The sequence below is a fragment of the Rhinolophus sinicus genome, linkage group LG04 (assembly GCF_036562045.2).
Source record: "Rhinolophus sinicus isolate RSC01 linkage group LG04, ASM3656204v1, whole genome shotgun sequence".
NCBI lineage: Eukaryota > Metazoa > Chordata > Mammalia > Chiroptera > Rhinolophidae > Rhinolophus > Rhinolophus sinicus.
In genome coordinates, this window is record NC_133754.1 from 267,624 (window position 1) to 288,314 (window position 20,691).

At 52.1% G+C, this 20,691-nt stretch overlaps 1 protein-coding gene across 4 annotated transcripts in view; it reads left to right on the top strand.

Annotated features, from left to right (window-relative positions):
• The window catches only part of DLGAP2 (DLG associated protein 2), a 442,191-nt gene that overhangs the window by 42,795 nt on the left and 378,705 nt on the right, over nt 1-20,691 (top strand). For 2 of the 4 annotated variants that reach the window (XM_074329259.1, XM_074329261.1), the window contains exon 2: nt 14,416-14,519. The exons of the other annotated variants lie outside the window; for them this stretch is intronic. In XM_074329259.1, the coding sequence (XP_074185360.1) occupies nt 14,505-14,519 (15 nt within the window). In that variant the 5' untranslated portion in view covers nt 14,416-14,504. The remainder of the gene's footprint in view (nt 1-14,415; nt 14,520-20,691) is intronic. 4 annotated transcript variants of the gene reach the window in all.

The window sequence follows — 20,691 nt, forward strand, 5'->3', positions numbered from 1 at the left end:
CCAGTGGGAGTGGACAGACCTTGACGTGACAGGCGGGTTTTGGTGACCTGACTGCTGCGCAGGTGTGCAGCCCACCCTGGGCTGGTGCCTGCTCCCTGCCAGCCCTCCTGGGTCTCCAGCCTCCTGGCACCTCTTTCCTTGTCCTGAGAGCCTCGTGGCAGGAAGTGCTTCCCTTGTAAGTCTCCAAACTTAAGTTGGCAAACCCAGTCATCTTTCAGAGCTCGGGCGGGCCCTTTGTCCACCAGGCCTTCCCTTTGCCGATGGCTGCCTGCAGAGACCCCTGGGACTTCAGTTCACTGCCATTGGACACCCAGTGTCACTTTCTCCTTTTACATTTTTATTGAGGAATCGCTTGCAGGCATTAAATGGACATTCAATACTCAGTTCAGTGACTTTTGACAGCTGGTATACGACGTACTCACCACCCAAACAAGGTAGAAAGAGGCCATCACCCCCAGAAACCCCGTGTACCTCTTTCCAGTGCCAGAGGCAGGTACTCTGACTTCTGTCACCATAGGACAGTTTTGCCTTTTCTGAAAACAAGTGGATTCATACATCACGTTCCTTTTGTTTGGTTTCTTTTACTCCACAAATAGCGTCTGAGATTTACTCATGCTATTGCTTGCGTCAGTTTGTCTCCTTTATTACTGATTTGTGTTTCATTGTGTGAATGTGACTAAACCACGGTCGTGCTGATCTGGTCTCTTGTGGTTGTTCCCATTGTTGGCCATCCGGATATGGTCGCTGTGAATACCTTTGTACAGGTCATTTTGTGGATACATGTTTTCGTTTCTGTTGGATAAATACCCAGGACCATAAATGTAGGTTTAACTTTTTAAGATATTTGCAAGCAGCCCTCTGTGTGGCTGCCCTTCTTCTGTCCCCCAGCAGTGTTCCAGGTGCTGCAAGCTGTCTCCAACAGGGGGTAGTCTTTTGGCTTTTACCACCCTGGGCCCTGACTCGCCTCCAGGTCACTGTCTTGTCTGGAAAGCTCTGCGACTTCACAAACAGGAGCCAGGTCCCACTGTCTTTCGCCTGCAGACCCCAGGGTGGCGCTGGGCTGAGCAGTGGTGTGTACCCAGAACCCAGGCGACCGCGTACTTGTTTCCGCTGGCACCAGAGGTAAATGTGTGCTGACACTTCGCACTGTACATTTTCCTAAGAACCTTGGGGTGCGTTGTGTGTTCTGACCTTGGATTTCAAGTAACTGGAGGCAGTTTGATGTTGGGATGAAGAGACTCCTGGATGTGTCCACATTGCCACGCGTGACATGTCACCACCCACAGGCGTATGAGCTTGGCCTGCGGGGCAGTGAGGGCCGAGGGAAATCACACGGTGAAGGGAGGGTGTGAAGAATTAGCAGCGAGAAGACCCCAGGTGGTGGGGGTTGGAGGAGGCAGAGTAGAAGACACAGGCACACCTGACATTGGCTGAGCCAGGAGTTGGAAGATCCGAGAAAACTGGCACATAGCTCACTTCACATTTTGTTTCTGGCTGTGGGTTCCCAACAGTCAACACGATGACAAGGCATGTTCTGCAAAAATGCGTTTTGCTAATGTTGCGTATCAAATGGTTGATATTAGCTGTGAGCTCACTTTGGATATGAAAAGGGCTTAACTGTTGTGAATTAATGTGATAATTACAGTAATTGGATAAGCATTTCTACTTGCCTTAATGGAAGCTGCCCCAATGCTTACACAGAAGAGGCACATGGAGGAAAGTGCTTTTTTGGGTGACATTTGAAAATTGCTCACACAGGTCCACTTTTTAAAGGCAACCTCCTTACCTGCTCTTTATGTCAGCTCGCGCTAATCTAATCCAGCCAGCATGGCCAGACTGAGCTGCCAAACATCTAATTATGTTCCTCTGTGGGGACAGAGCCCCAGAAAGCAGTTTCCAGGCTCTCGGCCTCACATAGAAAGGTGCTGGCTCAGGTAGTAAATGGCCATCAACTGTGATTGGATGGCCATCAGCTGTGGCTAGTGGGCCTTCAGCTGTAACCAGTGAGACACTGGCCACTAATATAACTGCTGTGGCTACGCTAGCAGAAAATGGGGGCTAGCAAGAAGATGGTGGCTGAGCTAGCAAGAGCGGATTGCAGAGAGGCGGATGCCGCCAGAGAGAATATAGTGATATGACTCCCCTACTTATGGCTCCGTGGGTGTTCCTTTTTGGCCTCACCATATCCTGCGTTCTCTTGTGGGGAGTGGGAGCAGAGACCCCGCTGGACGCCACGCATGACACCTCTCAGGCCTGAAATGCCACAGCGGCTCCCAAACCTGCGTGGACCATCATTTCACGAGTCCCTGGGTTGTTGAGGCCTGTGTGGAAGGTGATCAGCGTCGTGCTTCTGGGAGAGAGGAAGGCGGCTTGCTGGAGCGGCTTATTAAGGAGATTCCGTGCTGTCAGATCAATGCTGACGTGGGCGGGGGGGCAGCTGGACGTGGGAACTGTGTGCACATTGATTCTGACAATTGTGCGTAACCACACAGCTGCCACCCAGGAACCCACGACCTGATCAGTCAGCAGCCTCCCAGCCCACGGGGCCCTTGTCCTGCGGTCCCTGAGGCTGAGGCTGAGATTGACATTGGAAGGAGTCTGGCTTGGTGTCCACAGTAGAGAAACCTGTGTGCGTGCATGTGTGTACGTGTATGTGTGCATGTATGTGGGCACACACCTGTGTATGTGTGTGCATGCACGCGTTTTCTCAGAGCGGGGTCATGCAGGTGGGGTCGGTGGCATTTGTGGAAAAGGCTAAATGAATGCCTCTCCTAAGTGACATTCCTTATGTGAAGAACATGTCCCCTCTGCATGCTGCCCCCTTGCTCTGCTGCACCATTCCTGGGTGACCCATCAGAAGATGCTAGATCACGAGTTATGACTTTCCTGAGTCCTTCCCGTAGCCCCTCTCCAAATCGGCCTTTTACTTCTCTGCCTGCCCACAGCCCACACCACTGAAATGTATGTGACTGTTGTGACGTTGTCACCGTCTCCTCTGGGCATTTCTGGTCATGTCACGGAATGTTTGCTTGCGACTACGCATAGTTCTGACCCACAGCAAGCAGCCGTTAAGTACTATTGTTAGGTCTCCTTTGCTGAACCGATGAAGCCGGTTAAGAAAACAGCCTAGCAGAGGGCACATCTCTGAGAGGGCACCATTTGCAGGCCCTAGCAGTGGGGCTGAGAACCTTGGTTTCTAGGTGTGTTATCCCCAATGTGGACAGAAGGTGAGGAATGCTGGGGTGTTTGCAAGTCCCCACGCGTCCACGTGTCGCGTAAGGCCCGCGGGCTGCAGCGCGCCCGATGGCTCGGCAACCAGGGGCCTCAGGCTGCGGGTGCTCGGGCGCCGCTGCCTGGCCCGGCGGCCACCTGCGGACACTGGCTTGTTTCACAGGTCGGAGGGACATTGGGACGGCCGTGCTGTCGTGCAGCACGTGCTGCTGTGTTTCCCGGCTCCAGCTGTGCGTGTTTCTGCTCATTGTGACTAAAACAGCACAGCACCGAGTCTAACGGGGGTTCGGGCGTCTGCTCCGTCCCGAGATCCTTAGTTACCCTGTGCTCTGCTCGGGTTGTGCTGCTGCCCAGGGCACCCCCTGAACGTGCTGCTCCTCCACTGTCAACACCGTGAGGACCGAACCGGTGGGCCTGTCGCTGGGAGAGCGCCCAGGTGTGCGCCTCACCTCGTGGGCCCGCGCATGCGCTGGCCAGCGGACGCGCCCGTGGGCATCGTCCCGGGGGCGTCGTCCCGCGGGCGTCGCCACGCACACGCTCGCCACCCCGCCGCGTGCCCCGCTGTGTGCTGCCCACTGGGGCCGTGGGAGGGGGACGCCGCTCGCAGAGCCCACGCCGCTCGCAGAGCCCACGCCGCTCGCAGAGCCCACGCCGCTCGCAGAGCCCACGCCGCTCGCAGAGCCCACGCCGCTCGCAGAGCCCACGCCGCTCGCAGAGCCCACGCCGCTCGCAGAGCCCACGCCGCGCAGGCTTTCTCAGCCCTGTTGACTAGCGCCCCTCGCAGGACCTGCTCCCTGGCTTTATCTGAATGGCCCGCAGCTTCCAGGAACTTTCAATAGCGAGGTGTCGTGGACGGCTGTTTACGTGCTGTGTGCGCCCCACGAGGGCTCGCACCACTGCGACCTCTGCGGCGGACGCGCCCCTCTGCCAGCAGGTTTCACCCTTTTGAGGTCGGTGAACAGGGAGGCGACGCAGCTGCAGCTCCACGCAGAGCTCGGGTGCCGCGCGGTGTCGTGTCGTGTCGTGTCGTGTCGGCTGCTGGGATAATTCTACATGCAGGCGGCGCACAGCGAGGAGCAGTGTGTGGGGCGGAAAGCGGCGGAGGATGCGGAGGAGAAAGGGGGGCTCGTCGGAGCTGCAGGTGCTTTGGGGGGTTTCGGAGCCGAGAAGATTCAGGGAGGACACCAGAGGGAAGGTGCGCGCTGGAACAGCTCGTGGAAGGGCCTTCCCGGGCAGCCCGACCGGAGTGAGGTGCCGGCTGTGTCTGCACCATTGTCCCCGGGGCCAGGCTCACGGGGCACTTCCCACCTCTGCGCTGGGGCCGCGCCCGTGCTCCTCGAGTGCCCGCTGCCGTGACCCCAGCAAGGAATGCGGTAAGTGCCGGAAGTTTCCCTTCCTCACACCATGGGCATGACGCGCTCCGCAGGACACTCAGGTGCTGGACCCTGCCCCGAGCTGACCCTCGGCCTCCTTCGTCTTGTACCCATTCTCCGTTATTCAGCTGTGCTGCTTCCCTCTGTCCCTCCTGCGCCGTCACATTCGGGGCAGTGGCCACTGCCTTAAAATGAGGTCGAGGTTGCTTAGCCTCCATTCGGGGGCTTCATGGTCACGGGCCACCTCTGTCCTCCCTCCTTTTTTCCTGCTCACGTTCATGCACCCTGCGCTGTGGCCAAACACAACTGTTAGTGTTCTTCAGACACACTCGCACCGCCGTAGGTCCTTGAGGCGTCATCTGCAGAAGATGCCCATTCCGGTCCCGTCAGGTTCGGTTCAGACGCCACCTCCATGTAGGCCTTGCCGGGTTTCGCCAGCACACACTCATTTCTCCGTCTGGCGTTCACATTGCATTTTCTCTCTGCCTGTCAGTTACAGTATTTCCTTCTGCCATAGTTATCTTTTACTCATGATTTATCCTTTGCTATATGGAGTGTAAACTCTACAAAAAAATAACACCTACATTTGATTTGTTTCTATAACTTCTGCCTGTGTAATCTTTTATCCAGTATTTATTGATTGAAAGTGACAGGGACCTTTGAGGCCACCTCTAGTTCAGCTGACTCATGTGGACGAGACAATAGAAGCCCGGGCGAGCTTGGTGACTGCTCGGCTCACAGAGCTGCGTCGGAAATTGCAAGGGGCTGGTTGCTGGAGAGGGCTTACGTAACACGCACGTGCAGAACTCGCTTTCTAAGTTAGCTGTCTGTTCTGTTATAGACCTAACCACAAGGTACAGTTGGTATCAAGAGGCCACCTCAGTTATAATAGATTAGCTCTCCCTAGAAAGTGGGAATACGTGGGCCAGGGGACGTTTTTCTCTTTTAGCCAGAGAAGTGTATTTCCCCCTGAATTTTATGTTTCCACTCTGCAGTCCTCATGCTGGAAATTATGAGCGTAATGCATGAGCACATTACACTTGCGCTGCACTGTTGGTTGGAAATTAACATTTTGCTAATACTGAGAAGGAAATACAGTTCAAGGGCTTTCGAGAAATGTGGAGTCCAATTATGGATAAAAAGATGTATCCGTTAAACACATTCAACCCATAGCTCTCACGTGCATTTTAAACTGCCTTTTTCTTGAGGGGGTTGGTGCATGTTGTGAATTTAAAATGCAGCAAGAGGGCTGTTGGTTCAGAATAAGAAGCAAGTGTCTCTACCTCACTGATGATTCAGCACTGAAATATGCTGCACGTGACCTTATAGAATTCTTATGTAGAAATCTTCAAAAATGAGAGATACCGCATATCTGAAGTCAGAGCTACTCTGGATGATTCCTTGAAGTTTGTTTTAGTTGTTTGATTTTGGGATTTTTAAGGAAACTGCTTCCTTCCCTATGTCCGGAGTGTTGTGTACCTGTTGTCACGCTTACGTAAGTTAAAGAAAGGTGAGCAAATGGACTCTGTGTTTGCTTAGTCTTACAGAGCCGAGCCCTTCATTCACATTCCGCTTGGCCCGCGGAAGCGGTGACTGAACCGTAAATGTCGCTCTGTTTCAAAGTCAATCCCAGGGTGACCGGTCCTCTGATGTCACCATTCTATTTCCATGTCTTCCCAGGGAGTGTGGTGACAAAAGGAGGAGTGGACATATAATAGTTTGCTCTGTCTTCTCTTGTTCCCATTTGTGGTCATTTGAGGACATTAACACTGGCTCAGTAGCTGGACTTCTGCCAGGGTAATTCTAATAAGATTACTCGAAGGTGCAAAGTTAATTCTTTCCTTCCTTATTTGTGAAGATATTTGAAACTTTCCTACAACCTTTTCACTCACGTTCAGCTCACATCATCCCGAAAGGGCACTGATCATCCTGCAGTCACTTGTATCGACTCATCTTCCCCTTTAAAGCTCCAGGTACTAACGAGCCATTCGCAGTGGGAGTGAGTTGCCCGCTAAGTAAACTGCAGTTGTTGCGAGTTACGTTTTTCCTTTTATAATGCTCCAGGGTGGAAATTTTTCTCGAGGTCGTATCAGTAATGGAGACTTGAGAAGGAAAGCTCATTTCTTCCTCCCTGCTCCTCCCCAGCTTCCTCCTCCGTTCCCTGTCACTTCTTTCATGAAAGCTGTCTGTGTCGTCACTTACGAAGCTGTCCCACAGCCATTGCTGAGGAAGTGGCATCATGGCCGAGTTGCTCTTCTTCAACTGCTAACATCACATTTTAGGTGTCACACTAGACTCTCTCACCTTCTCTACAGATCTTCCTTGAAATGCCAGCCCAGACCCAAACCCAGGTGGTTCCCAGCTTGACAAGGGCTGTGTTTTGGAATGTCATTAGTGTTAATTGTTTTGAACTCCCAACACCTGTAGTTTCCAAGGTTTCAGAAATATCTGTAGTATGATTTTTAAGCTACAGTTTCCAGTGTTCTCTGGTCCACTGTGGGTTAATCTTTTCCTGTTTGGACATGCTCCAACACTTATAATCATATTTCTGTGGGAAACTCCATTCAAATTTCAACCTGGACTCTTAGTTCCTGCTGGGTTTTCCCTTCTAGCTCTAAAATTTTGAAGAAGAAAAAGATAGAATGCCATTCAGTCTCTGCCACGACCATGTAGAAACCCATGGGAAACTGGACCTAGGGTACTATCTTAGAACCAGAAGAGGCCGGGTAACACGAGCTACGGCAGAATTATAGCTGACTCTGTTAGTTAGGGCTTGTTTGGTTGCAAGTGGCAGATATTCAGCTCATTGTGGTTTACAAATAAATGGGGACTTTCTAGTATCATGTAATTGGACGCAGGCCTAAGGGCTCAAGCGATGTCATTAGGGTGTGGCTTCTCTCTCAGGTGGTCTTCTCTGTGTGGCAGCCTGTGGCAGCTGCAGCCCTACATTGTCCCCAAAAGCAGCCCCAGTTGTTCCCGCAGAGCCACATCAATGGCTGTCTTTGGACCAATGAGTAGTGTGGGCATCTCTGGACAAGTCACGGGGTGGACGGGACGGACCGGGTGGTGGGATGCCCCTGAAGTGGGGCCGCCTGTCCTGTGCACTGAGAGGGAGGGGGTTCCCAAAGGCCAGACCACAGGGGGAAGGACAGGAGCTCGCAGGCAGACAGCAGAGGCCGTGGAGGGGCTGACTTCCGGTCGCGGACTGCAGCACGTGCTAAAATGGAAGGCGCTCGAGTTGGAAGCTGCAGCTCCATTTTCTTTCTCGTAGGCACTTTTTATGTGTTCAGAGAAACCAGGATTGATTGACCAGGTTTGCTTTCCGTAGCCGTCTGCTGAGACAGCAGGCGTTCCTTCTCAGCTCCAGTCTAAGCTGCTCCATCACCCTTCCTCGTAGAGAGGTTATAACTTAGAGGACGGTGATTGTTCTCTGTGTTAGACGCCCAGGACACGTAAGCGCAAGTGAAAGCACAGCCAACAGACGCTTACAAAGCACCGCTGTCTGGTTCGGGCGCTCCCTGGAATGGAGGCACGTCATCATCATGCATGCCCACGCTCTGACCCGCAATCCCGCACCTTGGACAGTCTCAGATAATTCTTGGGAATTTCAGCAGACACTTCAGATGTCACAGTCTTCATAAGCATCCTGTTTTGGAGACTTCTCTTTGGTCACCATGGTTTTCCCAGTGGGCTGGTGACACAACGGATTCACGTTCCTTCTCCAAACTCTAGACTCTCCTGATGTGAAGGGAGCTGCTCTCATTCCCTGTCTTTCTTTTTAACGAGGGTTTTTGCTTGTGAAAAACCCAGAAATCAGGTTAGAGCCGTAATATGCTTGTCTGTCTTCAGGAATCTGATGGTCTCTTCCCTAACCAGAGGCAGTTTCTTAGCTCTGCCTCTTACCGTTACCTCTTTCCCCTTGAACGTAAAGCTGCTTTGAGGTGAGGAGGAACGGTGCCTTAGAGGGGATTAAGGAAGGGAAGCTGGGAAACGAGCTGGGGCTGGCAGCTAGGAGCTGGTCTGGTTACATGTGGAGGGAAAGCGGGAGCAGAGGGGCAGCCTCCTGGGGCTCCTGGAGGGTCTGCTGACGGCTGTGTGCCGGGAAGTCAGAGGGCTGAGCCGGGCCGGCTGCGGCTCCAGTAAACCGCGTCACTCTTTCTAGTCCTTCTCGTTTTCCTGTCCGATGGCAGATGCAGCTCCTGTCTGCCGTGGTTGTGAAGCTGAGACGACCCTGTGCCTTCTGTGCTATAAAGTGACATACAGGTCTTTGGTGGCGGTGTCACTGGGGTTTGCTAGGTTGGACTTCTGAGGCCGTGCTTGCGGGAGAGGTGTGACATCAGTTGCTGTGTGATATAGATCTTAAGGGACAGGCCCTGTGTGTGGTGGCCAGACAAGTGATGGTGCATTTCACTGAAAAGGGAGGAACCCAAAGTCTGAGACGCATGGGTCATAGTCATTTCCTCAGATGATCAGAGTATGTCCTGAGACCTGGGAAGGCCTTTCATTCCCGAGATGGGGTGGCCCTGGGAGGGCATGTCACCTTGGAGGGGAGTTCTGACCGCAGGCAGGACTGGGAACTGCGTTCCCCTCCTTTCACAGCTCTCCATGGGGAGCTGCCGGGGAGCACGGTGCCTCAGGGGCGGCCAGGGGGAGGTAACTTGTGAGCTGTGCTCACGGTGGGCCCCAGGTGTGTGTGGTTTGCGGTGGTGCCTCCACTGCCCCTGTAGGGTGGAGGGCTGCGTGGGGGGTGGTGCCTTCTCACAGTGGGGCACACAGGCCGTCTGGAGGGTGATTTGCAAGCTGGGAAGCACTGGTACCGTGCAGGGGGATTTAGCTGCCTGGGCCTTACACAGCGGAGTTCTGGTCCGTCTGCGAGAAGGCCTGATGGACCCAGGAACGTTTGTACTTCACACTGAGCTGCTCAGTGCCTTTCAGAATGGAACCTTTTGAATTCAGTTAGAATTTCCTCTTCACTCTCTACTTGTACTTTCTGTACCATCACGTGGGCTCACATTCACGGGTTACTGCTGCAAAACCCTTAGAGTGTGCCCGCAAAAGTTTGTAAATGACCGTGTTCACTTAGGGTTCTTTCTCACCATTTGAGACCTTGCCCAGTAAGCTTTTGCCTTTTTCTTAGACCCTCTGTTTGGTCTACATTTTTACTACTAAGGATATGTCTGGTGTCAGTAACTTGCTGAGCGTAAGTATACAGGCTTGCTGTCCTACACAGTTGTGTGTGTGCGTGTGAGTGTCTCTGCGTGTGTCTGTATCTGTGTGTGTGTGTGTATCTCTGACTGTGTGTGTCTCTGTGTGTGTATGTGTGTGTCTTACGTCATGCAGCCCAGATATTTTAGGCACTGTGGTTTCCTTCTTACACAGCATGGTCCTGTCCAGTTTAAGATGGTTACTGGGTGGTATAGCATTGGGAAAAAAGGCATCGGCTTACAGTAACATTTCTTCTTTTTGTTGTAAGTTAGGATGTGTCTACCAAGATGAGTGAACCTGACTGAACTTAGTAAAAACCAGTTGTTTTCCTATGAGTCTGTGTGCTCAGCAGGAAACAGTGGCTCGACTGAATGCCTGCTCCTCGGCAGGTCCCCGGCAGAGGCCAGAAGCGCCGTCGTTCCTCACACGTGGCGGCATCGCTCGCATTTCTTGAACTGTCATCACATTCTGTATCTGTAACGGACGTTGTCGTAGGAAATCCTGTTCTGTTTTCCATGTGACTTGCCCCAAAGAACGGGGTGTCCTGGCCCCAGTGTGTTTTCGGTTTGTGACGGGCTCGGCCAGGAGCTCTTGGTCCGGCCTCCTGTGCAGCCGACAATTGTGCCCGGATCCTTTCTCAGCGGAGACGAGTCCTCGGGTAAAACGGCAGCTGCCCTGCCTCAGGCCCTTTCTGACTCCTCTCTTGGTGCTGCATCCTGGCTGTGTGCCAGGCCCCCCTCTCCTCCCTGGCACCTGTGGACCTTCTCCCATGGGCCGTCCAGCTCTGCTCACTGTCTCCATTTCTGATCTCTTAATTCATTCAATTTCATGGATTCTTGTAGCACGCGATAATTTCATATTCAAAATGCATTTTGTCCTAAATGCTGCTTATTATCTTTTTAGTCATTAAGTAAAATATTAAGCAAAATGCAGAGTAGCTAATTTGTTGCACCATTACACACCGTATGCTAATAGCAATACAGTGATTACCAAGCAATCGCAGATTGGAGGTTGTACATGCCAAGTGCTCTGCTAATTGCACCTCTCACATAGCGCTTTGCCTCTTGAAGTACATTCTGTATAGGAAACTTCATTACACGTAAATTGTTTTCCTGGAACCTTTAGTTATGACATGTGCCACACCATAGTTTTCCAAAACTTTTGTTTACAAAACGTATTTATTATGATTTTCAACATGATAATTGACTCTAAAAAGGTATAATTGCGTTTTTTTGTTCAGTTTGTGTGTTACTCATTTTTTAACTGAGGACAGAGGAAGAAAAAAACTGTTTCCAGTGACCTGCGAGTCATTTTCTTAGTGTTGTCGTACAGGTGGCCGCCTCCCTGTGCCAACAGGTGCCAGACACAGTGCCGCTCAGAGCCTTGCTAGTTCAGTGACACAGTCATGTTCCTTAGGGACACGCGCTTCTGGGGAAGAGCAAACCTCGATGAGATGGCCTTTTGTTGGTAATGGCTTCTAGACGTGGCGGCAGAGCCGGGTGTCCTGCTGTCATTCCTGGGGAAAAGCGAGAGCTTCGTGTTTATGGAGGAGGCAGCGGGAAGCTCTGAGCTTGGACAGCGACGGGGTAGAGACACCGGGGTTCCCGCCCACACTCTCACCTCTGCTTTCTTGGTGAGGGTGCTGACTTCTGGTAGGATGCCCACAGCGCACCACGTCCGGTCCGGTCTCTTTTCTGTGTGGCCTGGGAACGTGGGAGGAAGCCAGACCTGTCACCCGGCAAGGCTGTGTTGCCGATGAGTGCATGGCCAACTGAAGCCTTGAAACTGGAGGAGGGTCTCTGGGAATGTTTCCGATCTTCTAAGGCAGCTTCTAGCATCGCTCCCTTTCCCTGGAAGTGACAAGAAATCTCCGGGACGACTGGCAGCCGTCCCACCCTCATGAGGTGCAGTCAGCTTTGGGATGAAGCTGTGGTCACAGGATGGGGTGTCACCCAGTGCTTGGTGCCCCTGAGCCACGGGACCCAGCCGCTCGCAGCTTTGGACTCGGCACCCACGTGGGCTAGCAAATCCCCTTCACTGCTAAGCGGGCACGAGTTATTTTCTTTATTACCTGCCACCAACATTGTGATCAAAGTCGGGTTCTGAGAGGATAGGAGATTGTGGTGGCTCCAGACTTGTACCCCATTGTGTCAGTCAGGGTTCTTCGAAGAGGCAGGACCCACAGGACGTGTGCCTGTCACGTGTGAGCCAGAGAGAGCTCGCTTGTGAGGAGTGGGCTCTCGCATTGTGGGAGCTGCAAGTCTCACATGAGCAGCCTGGCGGCCAGGCGGGCACTGAGCATCAGTTGCCGTGGCAGCTCGAGTCCAAAGGGCGTCTGCAGGGGGACCGTCAGCACTTCGGCATGTCTTTGTGCCGAATGGCGGTGTGCATGCTTGTCCCGCGTGTGTCACCCGTGAAGGATGGCAGCGATGACAGCTGGTGACCCTCTGTGCTCTTGCCGCCTCCTGCTTGCTTGCTCTCTGCCTGGCTGCCGGCCTCAGCCATCCACAGAGCTTTCTCCCCCACGAGGAATTGCAGAGAGGAGCCTGAACTGACTGTCAGCAGAATCGGTGCTTGAAAGACAAGAGAAGGCGGTTTGCGGTGGAGACAGCGCAGTGTCATTGGAGAAGGCAGCTTAGAGGTTGATTTCTTGTGCTGATAATGAGATGCCTATGACATTTCAATTAAGCCTGTAATTACAGAGTAATATGTGATAAAGGACTCAGCAATTACAGAGTAACAGGTAATAGAGGAAGTGGACAGATACAGATGGAATCGAGTCGACCATGTACCCTTGCGTTTGGTGTTAAGGCGCTGCCGTGAAAGCGCCGATACAGATGGGGAACAGTCGGCAGACAGATGTGAGGGCATGAACTCGGCTCCTGACGGGCTGAGAAATGAGATTGCAGTGGTGACATTCAGCCTGGCGTTTAAGGCACAGCAGTGCTGGCGCGAGCGTGCCGACAGCACGCGTCCTGTCTAAAACTGCATGATTGCACTTAACTGTGCTTTTGAATACACGTTTATGTATTTAAAACCCTGGTTGGAGGATCTCATTCTTGCTGTTAAGTGAACTCTGCTAATGGAACACCTGGGGGCAAATAACAAGTACTTACCTGATACTGTGCCAAGTGAGTTATTTTCAGATTGTCCATTTTTCTGTGCATAGTTTCTGACTTTAAGCGAAGTGTAGGATATTTGGAAGAACCACATTGGGGCAAGGTCTGTGAACGGGTCCCACTTCCTGTCCGTGGTCATGGACACGAGATCGTGGTCCGTCCTGCTGTGCTGGAGACGGGTGATGGTGGCTTGGCTGCAGAGGTCACGTGACGAGTGATTGTGCCACCACCTATTCTTAGGTGTAATAGAAGGTGCTGTTACTTTTGTCATCTTAAATCAGAGTTACCCTTTAACCAACTAAACAGAAGCGACGTTTCTGTATTTCCCTGTGAAAGGACTGAAGTAGCAGAGCAGACATGCTGTGATCTGCACTCACTCTCCCCACACAGGCGTCGTAATGGCTCATGTTCCCTTTCAGAAGATTGGAAGAAAGCTGAGCAATCGTGGGACAATCAGTTAAAATATTTATGGATATCAGAAATTAGGTAGGGATTCTTTGGTGTAATGTTTGTAATCATGTATATATGATGTAATGGGGAAATATAATTTGTAATTTGGGAAGTAGATTCCTATAATTTCATCTTGTTTCTTTTTATTAGGGAAAATACCCCGTGTGAAGTGTAAATATGAACCATGCTGTGCTTTGCATTCTGGAAGTGTGTATGCACACTCGTGTGTGTGTGTGAGATTTCTTAAAACCTGTTCCTCTTCTGCACTGAAGAATAAAAATGGAAAGTTAAATTTATATTAATCTTACACAGTGGAGCTTGGAAGGATGTGAGGGCTTTAGAAGCTCAAAGATGCTGCTGACCGGCCCCTGCTCCAGGGGCCTGCTCTACTGACTTGAGTATTTCCCTCTGCAACAAATCGGGGTGAGGGGAAAGCAAACCCCCTTCTCACTCCCCCAGCCCTGAAAACTCAGGAAACGTAAGAATTGGATTCCTCCTTCCATCACCAATTAAAGAGCCCACATTTCCCCAGCTAATCAAGACTGAGATGCCGCCTCTTTTTGTTTTAAGTGCCACAGTCAGCTTGATGTGAGGCAGCACCTCTGGAAACCAGGTGCACGGCACCCTCGTCTGCGTCTTGGGGTCTGCCTGGCCCCCAGAACGCTCTTCCACCCACAAACACTGTTTCTAGCGTCAAGTGCCGTGAGGCCCCCAGGCCTGGGTTTGAGGTATGGCCTCACCGCGGCCACCGGCTGACTGTCTGGAAGTGTGAAATCTCTTTGTCATCATTTCAAACCCTGCTTGAGAACTGAAGTGGTTTTCACTACGTGTCCGGTCTCGTGTGAAAACACTGGGTCGGTTTTTACATACAGATTCCTGTCTGCTTAGTTTGGCCGTGGTGCTGTTCTCACTTGATTTAACTGTTGCCAGGTGCTCCGCTTTCCAGTGCACGTTCCCTGTGTGTTTCTCCCGGGGAGTCTGTTTCTGTAAACACCCTTGTTTACTGTCTCTCTCCTTCTGTCCGTTCCTCACCATAGGCCTTCCTGTCATAGAGGCGTGGCCACAGCTCTGCCTGGTTCCCAGCGGCCGCCGTGACTGCGCTCAGCCTGCACCCAGCTCTGCCATAATGGGGACCGCTCAGGTACTGTGTCGTCTCCCTCGCCCACTGTTTGGTCACTCATGTCACTGCTCTGGGAGAAGGCAGTGAGCCCCAGTGTGATGCGAGGTGGTAAGTACTCGGGCTCAGACCCCTGGCAGCTTCCGGTGGGTGTAGAGCGTCGAGTCCAGGAGTCAGTCAGTGTCCTTACTTTGTCGCTGAGGGTGTGGCGCCCAGACGTTGAGGCTCAGGAGGGTGAGTGGCATGAGGTCTGTGCCTGGGTGTCGCTGACCTCTCGCTGCACGTGCTACACGTGCTGTGCACACACAACTGGTGCCAATTGACCCAAACGCCGGGTAGAGCTGCCCTGACGGTCACACAGGCTCCCGAACGGTTTTCCCCTTGGTTGGTGGTGGCTCTGTGTCTGTGTGCAGGGGACACAGGGACAGGGCCCAGAGCTGAGGCCTAGCAGCAGGGACACACCCGTTCCTGACACCTGATGCCAGGGCGTCTTCTCAGCAGCGTCCCGTCTGCACACAGCTGGAGAACCTGCGCGCCCCCAGTGCCAGGGGCTGAGGAAACCCGTCTGGAGACCCTCATGGAGAAAGGCTTTTCATGTGTGTTTTCATGGGAAGGCAGGCGATTATCACGTATCTTACTTCTTACTTCAGGAGGGAGTTGCGTTGTGAACACCTAAAGCTTCGGTGGCCCTCGTCCCCGCACGCCTGACGCCCTCTCCTGCCCTCGCCCGTCCCCCTCGTGCATCCTACTTGGCGGCAGTCTCTCGTGTTCGTGTCATCTCATGCTTCTCCTACAAGTATGCCAACACCTTCCTGTACCGACTGCCGTGGGCTTCGGGGCAGGTGTCCATAGCCAGGGCAGGTCACCTTTGGTGGGACCTTGGGAGGTCTGTGTAAGAGCCTGGGGGAGACCCAGTTTCTCCTGAAGGCGGCTCCCCCTGTGACTCAGCAGCCTGCAGGCTGCCCTGGCAGTCAGACTCCCCGCAGCAAGCACACCTCGGATTTGCTCCGCGAGTTAGGTAGGTTCTGCACTGCAAACAACAGGATTCCCTCTGGCGTGTTTAAGCAGAAGAGGAAGTTCCTGAAAAGGGTGGTCGCACATCAAGGAGTTTTTGCTGGGCGGGGTGAAAAGTCGTAGCCCAGGCCTCAGCCCCAGTGCCTGGGGCCTGGGTGGGGAGAAGGGCCCCCTGCTGCCTGCCCAGCCACCTGCCTGGATGCGGATGCCTGTTTCCCAGCCAGGAGGTGTTGTGTTGGCAGGATGTCGGTGCCACGCCAGCATCTGGCTGCCAGCAAGGTGGAGAAAAATCTTTTGTTGTCATTGATGTTTATTTTTGTATCACATTTGGGGAAAGGGTGAATCTCAACATAGGAAATCATCAGAAGTGTAGGGGAGCCATTTGGAAAGTGTGGGCAGCCCCAAATGGAAGCCACCTCTTACAGCGGCAACTGCACCATGTGAAATGAAAACACACCTTTGTCCCCAAAGGGGATCCAGGTCTCAGTCATCACACAGTCGGACCCCTGGTCAGGGTTCCTTCTAGTTCCGCACAGCTGCCATTGGGTGTCTGCAACCGGCGTCCTGAGCGGGAGGCCTAAATGAGCCAGTGCAGCCCAGGGAAATGAGGCGACAGTTGGTCTCATTTCCATATGGGAACATACAGGTGGTGCCCAGAGAAAAGTGACAGTGCGGGCAGGAGTGGAGCTGTGGTCCCTGCACTGGGCCTGGTGCTTGCTGCCCACGACCTCACTTCCCTCCCCTCCCACGCCCACGTCACCCTGGCTGGCCGGCCTGCACTCCTCAGACCTTGGCTGTGGGTGGGTCTGAGCTTTCCCAGGAGATGTGGGCGGCCGGGGAGCCTGAGGACTCGGCCTCTAGACTCCGCCCTTGTCCGCGGCAGAAGCCCCTGCCTCCTGACGGCCCCTCGGACTTGCTCAGTGCCTTCTGGTCCCCTGACCTGAGCAACTCAGCTCCCTGCTCCTATTTGCTGGAGCGTCCCTGCTTCCCCATTGACTGCTCTCCCTGACAGACTGCTCCCTCCTAAGGACAGTAGGACGGCTGAAGCAGCAGAGCTTGAGAGCTGGGGGACAGGAAGCAGTTTGGAGCAGTGCCAGCCTCCGTCATGGTTCCTGGAGTCGTGTATTCTGGCCCCAGGAGGGAGAGTACCAAGTGTTGGCTCCTGGTCCAGAATAGACACCCCAATCCTGTAGGAACAGCTCCCAGAACCACGGCAGCCTGGCCTGATGCCGGAGCTGTCACTGCTCTTACTGCCCCTCCCTCCAGTGACTCCGCAAAATTGCCTGCAGTGGTTCCCTTTTCTGGTGACCACCTTTGTCACCAGAACTGTGACCTGCACTGGCAGAATAGGTCACATGCCTTTAGTTGAGACACATAGAGGCTGGAAAAGGTAGTTTTGTTAGATTCTGTCTTTGGAGGGTGGCACTTTAACTGTGGGAAACCATAAAAACGGAGGGATGATATTAAAAGGTGTTCATTATGGGGGGCCGGTGAGCTCAGTTGGTTAGAGTGTGGTGCTCATGACACCAAGGTGGCTGGTTCCATCCCCCCATGGGCCACCCTCCTTAAAAAAATAAATAAAAGATGTTTATTACTATCACTGACATTTTTGGCCAGATAATTCTTCATGTTGTAGTCAATGATTTGAGACTTTTCTTCTTTTCTGATGCAGGCATTTAGTGCTGAAAATTGTCCTATGGATTTTGCTTTGTTGGGTGCTGGATATTTCTGGGTTTCTGTCGATGTTCTTGAGGCATGGTTAAGTTACTTTACATGACGACAGTATTGTCCCTCGGGAGTTGCTGGGTGGGATTTGTCGGAGGGCCGTCTTCCGCTGTCCCGTCTGTGGGCTGCCCCTGCCCGTCGCCTGGACGCTCACTGGCCACCTGACAGCTGCGTGGTCCACGCTTCTGGGCGGGGTCTCGCCCGAGCCCTCTGAGCCCGTCTGTCTTCTTCTGGAATTTCCATAGTGGTTTTCTTGTCTACATTCCGTGTTCCTGTTTTCCAGCTGTATTTGGGCTTTCTTACCTTTTTTTCCTACCACCGTCATTCCTGTGATGTGAGGAAGGGGAGAGAGGAGTCCTCAGCTCCCCCGGCCCTTCCTCCTCGTGCTCACTCTGTTCTCACTCAGGAGAGGCGGGTGGGTCCACATCCCACGGTGCAGTCCTGTCTTCTCTGTGTCTGTCATCCTCACATGGGGATGCTGGATTGTCCCCAGAGATTGTTGGTTTTCACCAGTGCGGGGAGGGTCCAGGCATCTGTGGGTCAGGGCCACGGTGCTGCCCAGCACCCTGCAGTGCACAGGACGCCCCCAGAGGGTCGCATCCGGGTGTCAGAAGAGGCAGGATCCAGATACCATGCTTTCCCTTTCATGGTCCAACCGTGATACTTAGTATCGCCTGCATCTGACTGGAAAGATGAGGAGCGATGTCGTCTTGTACAGACCGCTTCTCTGCAGTGTGAGAGCTCCGTGCCCCAGCTCCAGGTTTGCATGCAAATCCACTCCGGTGGATTCTATCGAGAAGGCGTATTCGGACCTTTTTGGGATAAGAGTAAAATGGCATTGAAACAACCCAGTGGAATCATTCAGATGGTTGTCACCTCAGTGACACGACGGTCTGTGTGAGTGGCAGCACACGTGACCCTCGTGCTAGTGCCACCCTCATGCAGAATCTAGGACAGTGTTGACGTGTTGGTTGTGCTCAGACAGGGGGCAACAGGCTGCGTTTTCATAGTTTGTTTCATTTAAAGTAAGAGAAATTACAGAAAGCGTCCTTGGCATTGGTTCCAGGTCAAGCCACAACTATTCTGAATGTAGAAATCTAATTTATTTTGCAAAAGAAAGTTCACTTTCCTCAAGTGACTGTGAAGACACAGATCTGTGTTGCTGCTCAGCGACAAAGGTTCTGTAGAAAGAGAAACAAAATAGTGCCCGTTTGTGACCCTAAATATCTGTGTAGGAGACGTTCGTGCCTCAAGAAACAGCCATTTATGAAAGCATTATTCACTGTCATTGGGTTAAGAGTTACTGGTTTTAGTTAGGGTTTGGAAGGGCCTCTGGTTTCTTAAAACGTGTTTACCTTGCTGAGCCCAGCTTTCCTTACGCAGCTCCCCAGTGCGGTTTGGTTGCAGCTTTCTAGGCTATGCCCCGCAGCTCTGTGCGTGTTGCCCTCGTCAGCTGGAATCCCGGAGGGCGCCAGCGTCACGTCACTGCTGACTCGGTGCAGAATCCAGTTTCTAGTGTTACCCCGCGACGTGGAGACACAGTGCTGGGCCGTGGAAAGCCCGGCTGTGATAGGCTCGTCAGTGGCTCTGCCTGGCCCGGCACTCAGTCCCTGTGCCCTTCCTCCATCACGAGGGAGGGCGTTGCTCCTGAGCCCCAGGCATCCTCTGTCCTTGCAGAGAGTCACACTGTCTGCGAGGACTTGGGGCATGATCTGCTGAGGCACCTGCTTCTGCAAGGGCAGGGTGTGAACTTCCTCAGTTCGGTAAGGAAATGATACTAAAAGTCAGTCACCCATATTCTTTGTGCAAGTCCCTTCTACCTAGGTGACACAGAGAGTTACTCGTAGAAGTTGTGAACACTGTAATTGTAAATTGATTTACTTACGTCCCTTTAAAAACCGTACAAGCAATGTCTTACCATGGAAAATGATCAGAAACAAAGTTAGATTCTGAGACGGTCATGGTTTTATTTCCCTGGTTTCCTATGTCCTTATTTATAGATCTGTCCAAAATTTACATTGATAAAGTAATTGTACCAGTTGTTTCATTAACATGTTTTAAATCAATACAGTATATCGTGGCAACTCTCCTTGTCAATGAAAACACTTAAAACCATTTCACTGGCGACGCAGCCCCGCGCGGTGCGGACGTGCCTGAGCCGCGTGGCCGTCTCCTGGACACAGTGCAGTGCATTCGCTGGACGGATGACCTCCAACCAGTTACTGAGCAACTTCCTTAGAGGAAATTTTTGGATTCAAAAGGTTTCAAAAGATGAGGATTTGAAGACCTCAGTGTGTTTTTCCGTGTGGTTTCCAGGGAAGGCCCCCCGGTGGCCCCACCAGGACGGTGCACTGAACAGCTGCTTTCACCATCCCTCGTAGTCACTGCGGTGACACAACATAGTTGGCAGTGTCATGACTTTGGTTAGTGACGCTGTGGCATGTTTTTCCCTTCTTTTCCCTCTGTTTTTTGTGCGTGGAGGGCATGGTAGAGGCTTTACTCATTTCAGTATTACTAGGGTGTTTATTTCACTGTTTTGGAATCATAACCATAAGGTATTAACTCTTCTTACATATTTACAACCCAAATGTTTTTTGCTTCTCAGATTGCCACTTGAGTTTCAACCTTATACTTTTTTTATATGTAAGAAGTAAATTTTCACAAGTCATATCTATGACTTTATGATTTCTGACTTGGTGTCATGCTTAAAAAGCCTTCCTTTACAAAAATTTGTATGAGCATTGAACTATATTTTATTTTAACATTTCTGTTTTATTTTTTACATTCACGTCTTTCGTTCTTCTCGTCTTATTTTGGTTTATGTGTAAAGTAAAGGCTGTACTCAGTTCTGCCATTGATTAACCAGGTATTGTAATGTTGTTTATTGAGAAATGATGTTATTACATTTGCTAATATTGGATTATCTTTATATTTTGGGAAAATGCTAATTGGGGTCTGTGGTGTACCTTGTATCACTCACCCTTTCCATTGGTAAGCATTTCTCTTTAAGCTGTTTTTCTTTTCTGAGTGCCTGCTGAGGGCGTGACAAGCATTGTGTGTGTGGAAGGGTGTAAGCTGTGGCCTGTGCCACGTCTCTGAGGAGCCCGAAAAGAAGGCCACGCTTGGTCTTCCGGGGAGGACCACACTGAAAACACTGGTCGGTGAGGACGGATGGGCTTCTCCTCCCGGAGCCAGGCCTGTCTGCCTGCGCTTCTCACTGTTTCTCGTGCCATCTGTTTCTGGGGGTGCGTGTCAGGAGCAATGACACTGCTCGGTTACTCAGAGCATTTGAGGAAGGCGTCGTGGTAGAGTCAGCATGTTAGTGCTTGTTTTCAGAGAGAGAGTTCAGGCTTCTGTCTGTCACAGATGACCACAGACTTGTTGGCTTAACAATTCAAATTTATCATGTTTGAGTTTTGCAGGTCACAAACCTGACATGATCTCACTGGGCTAAAAC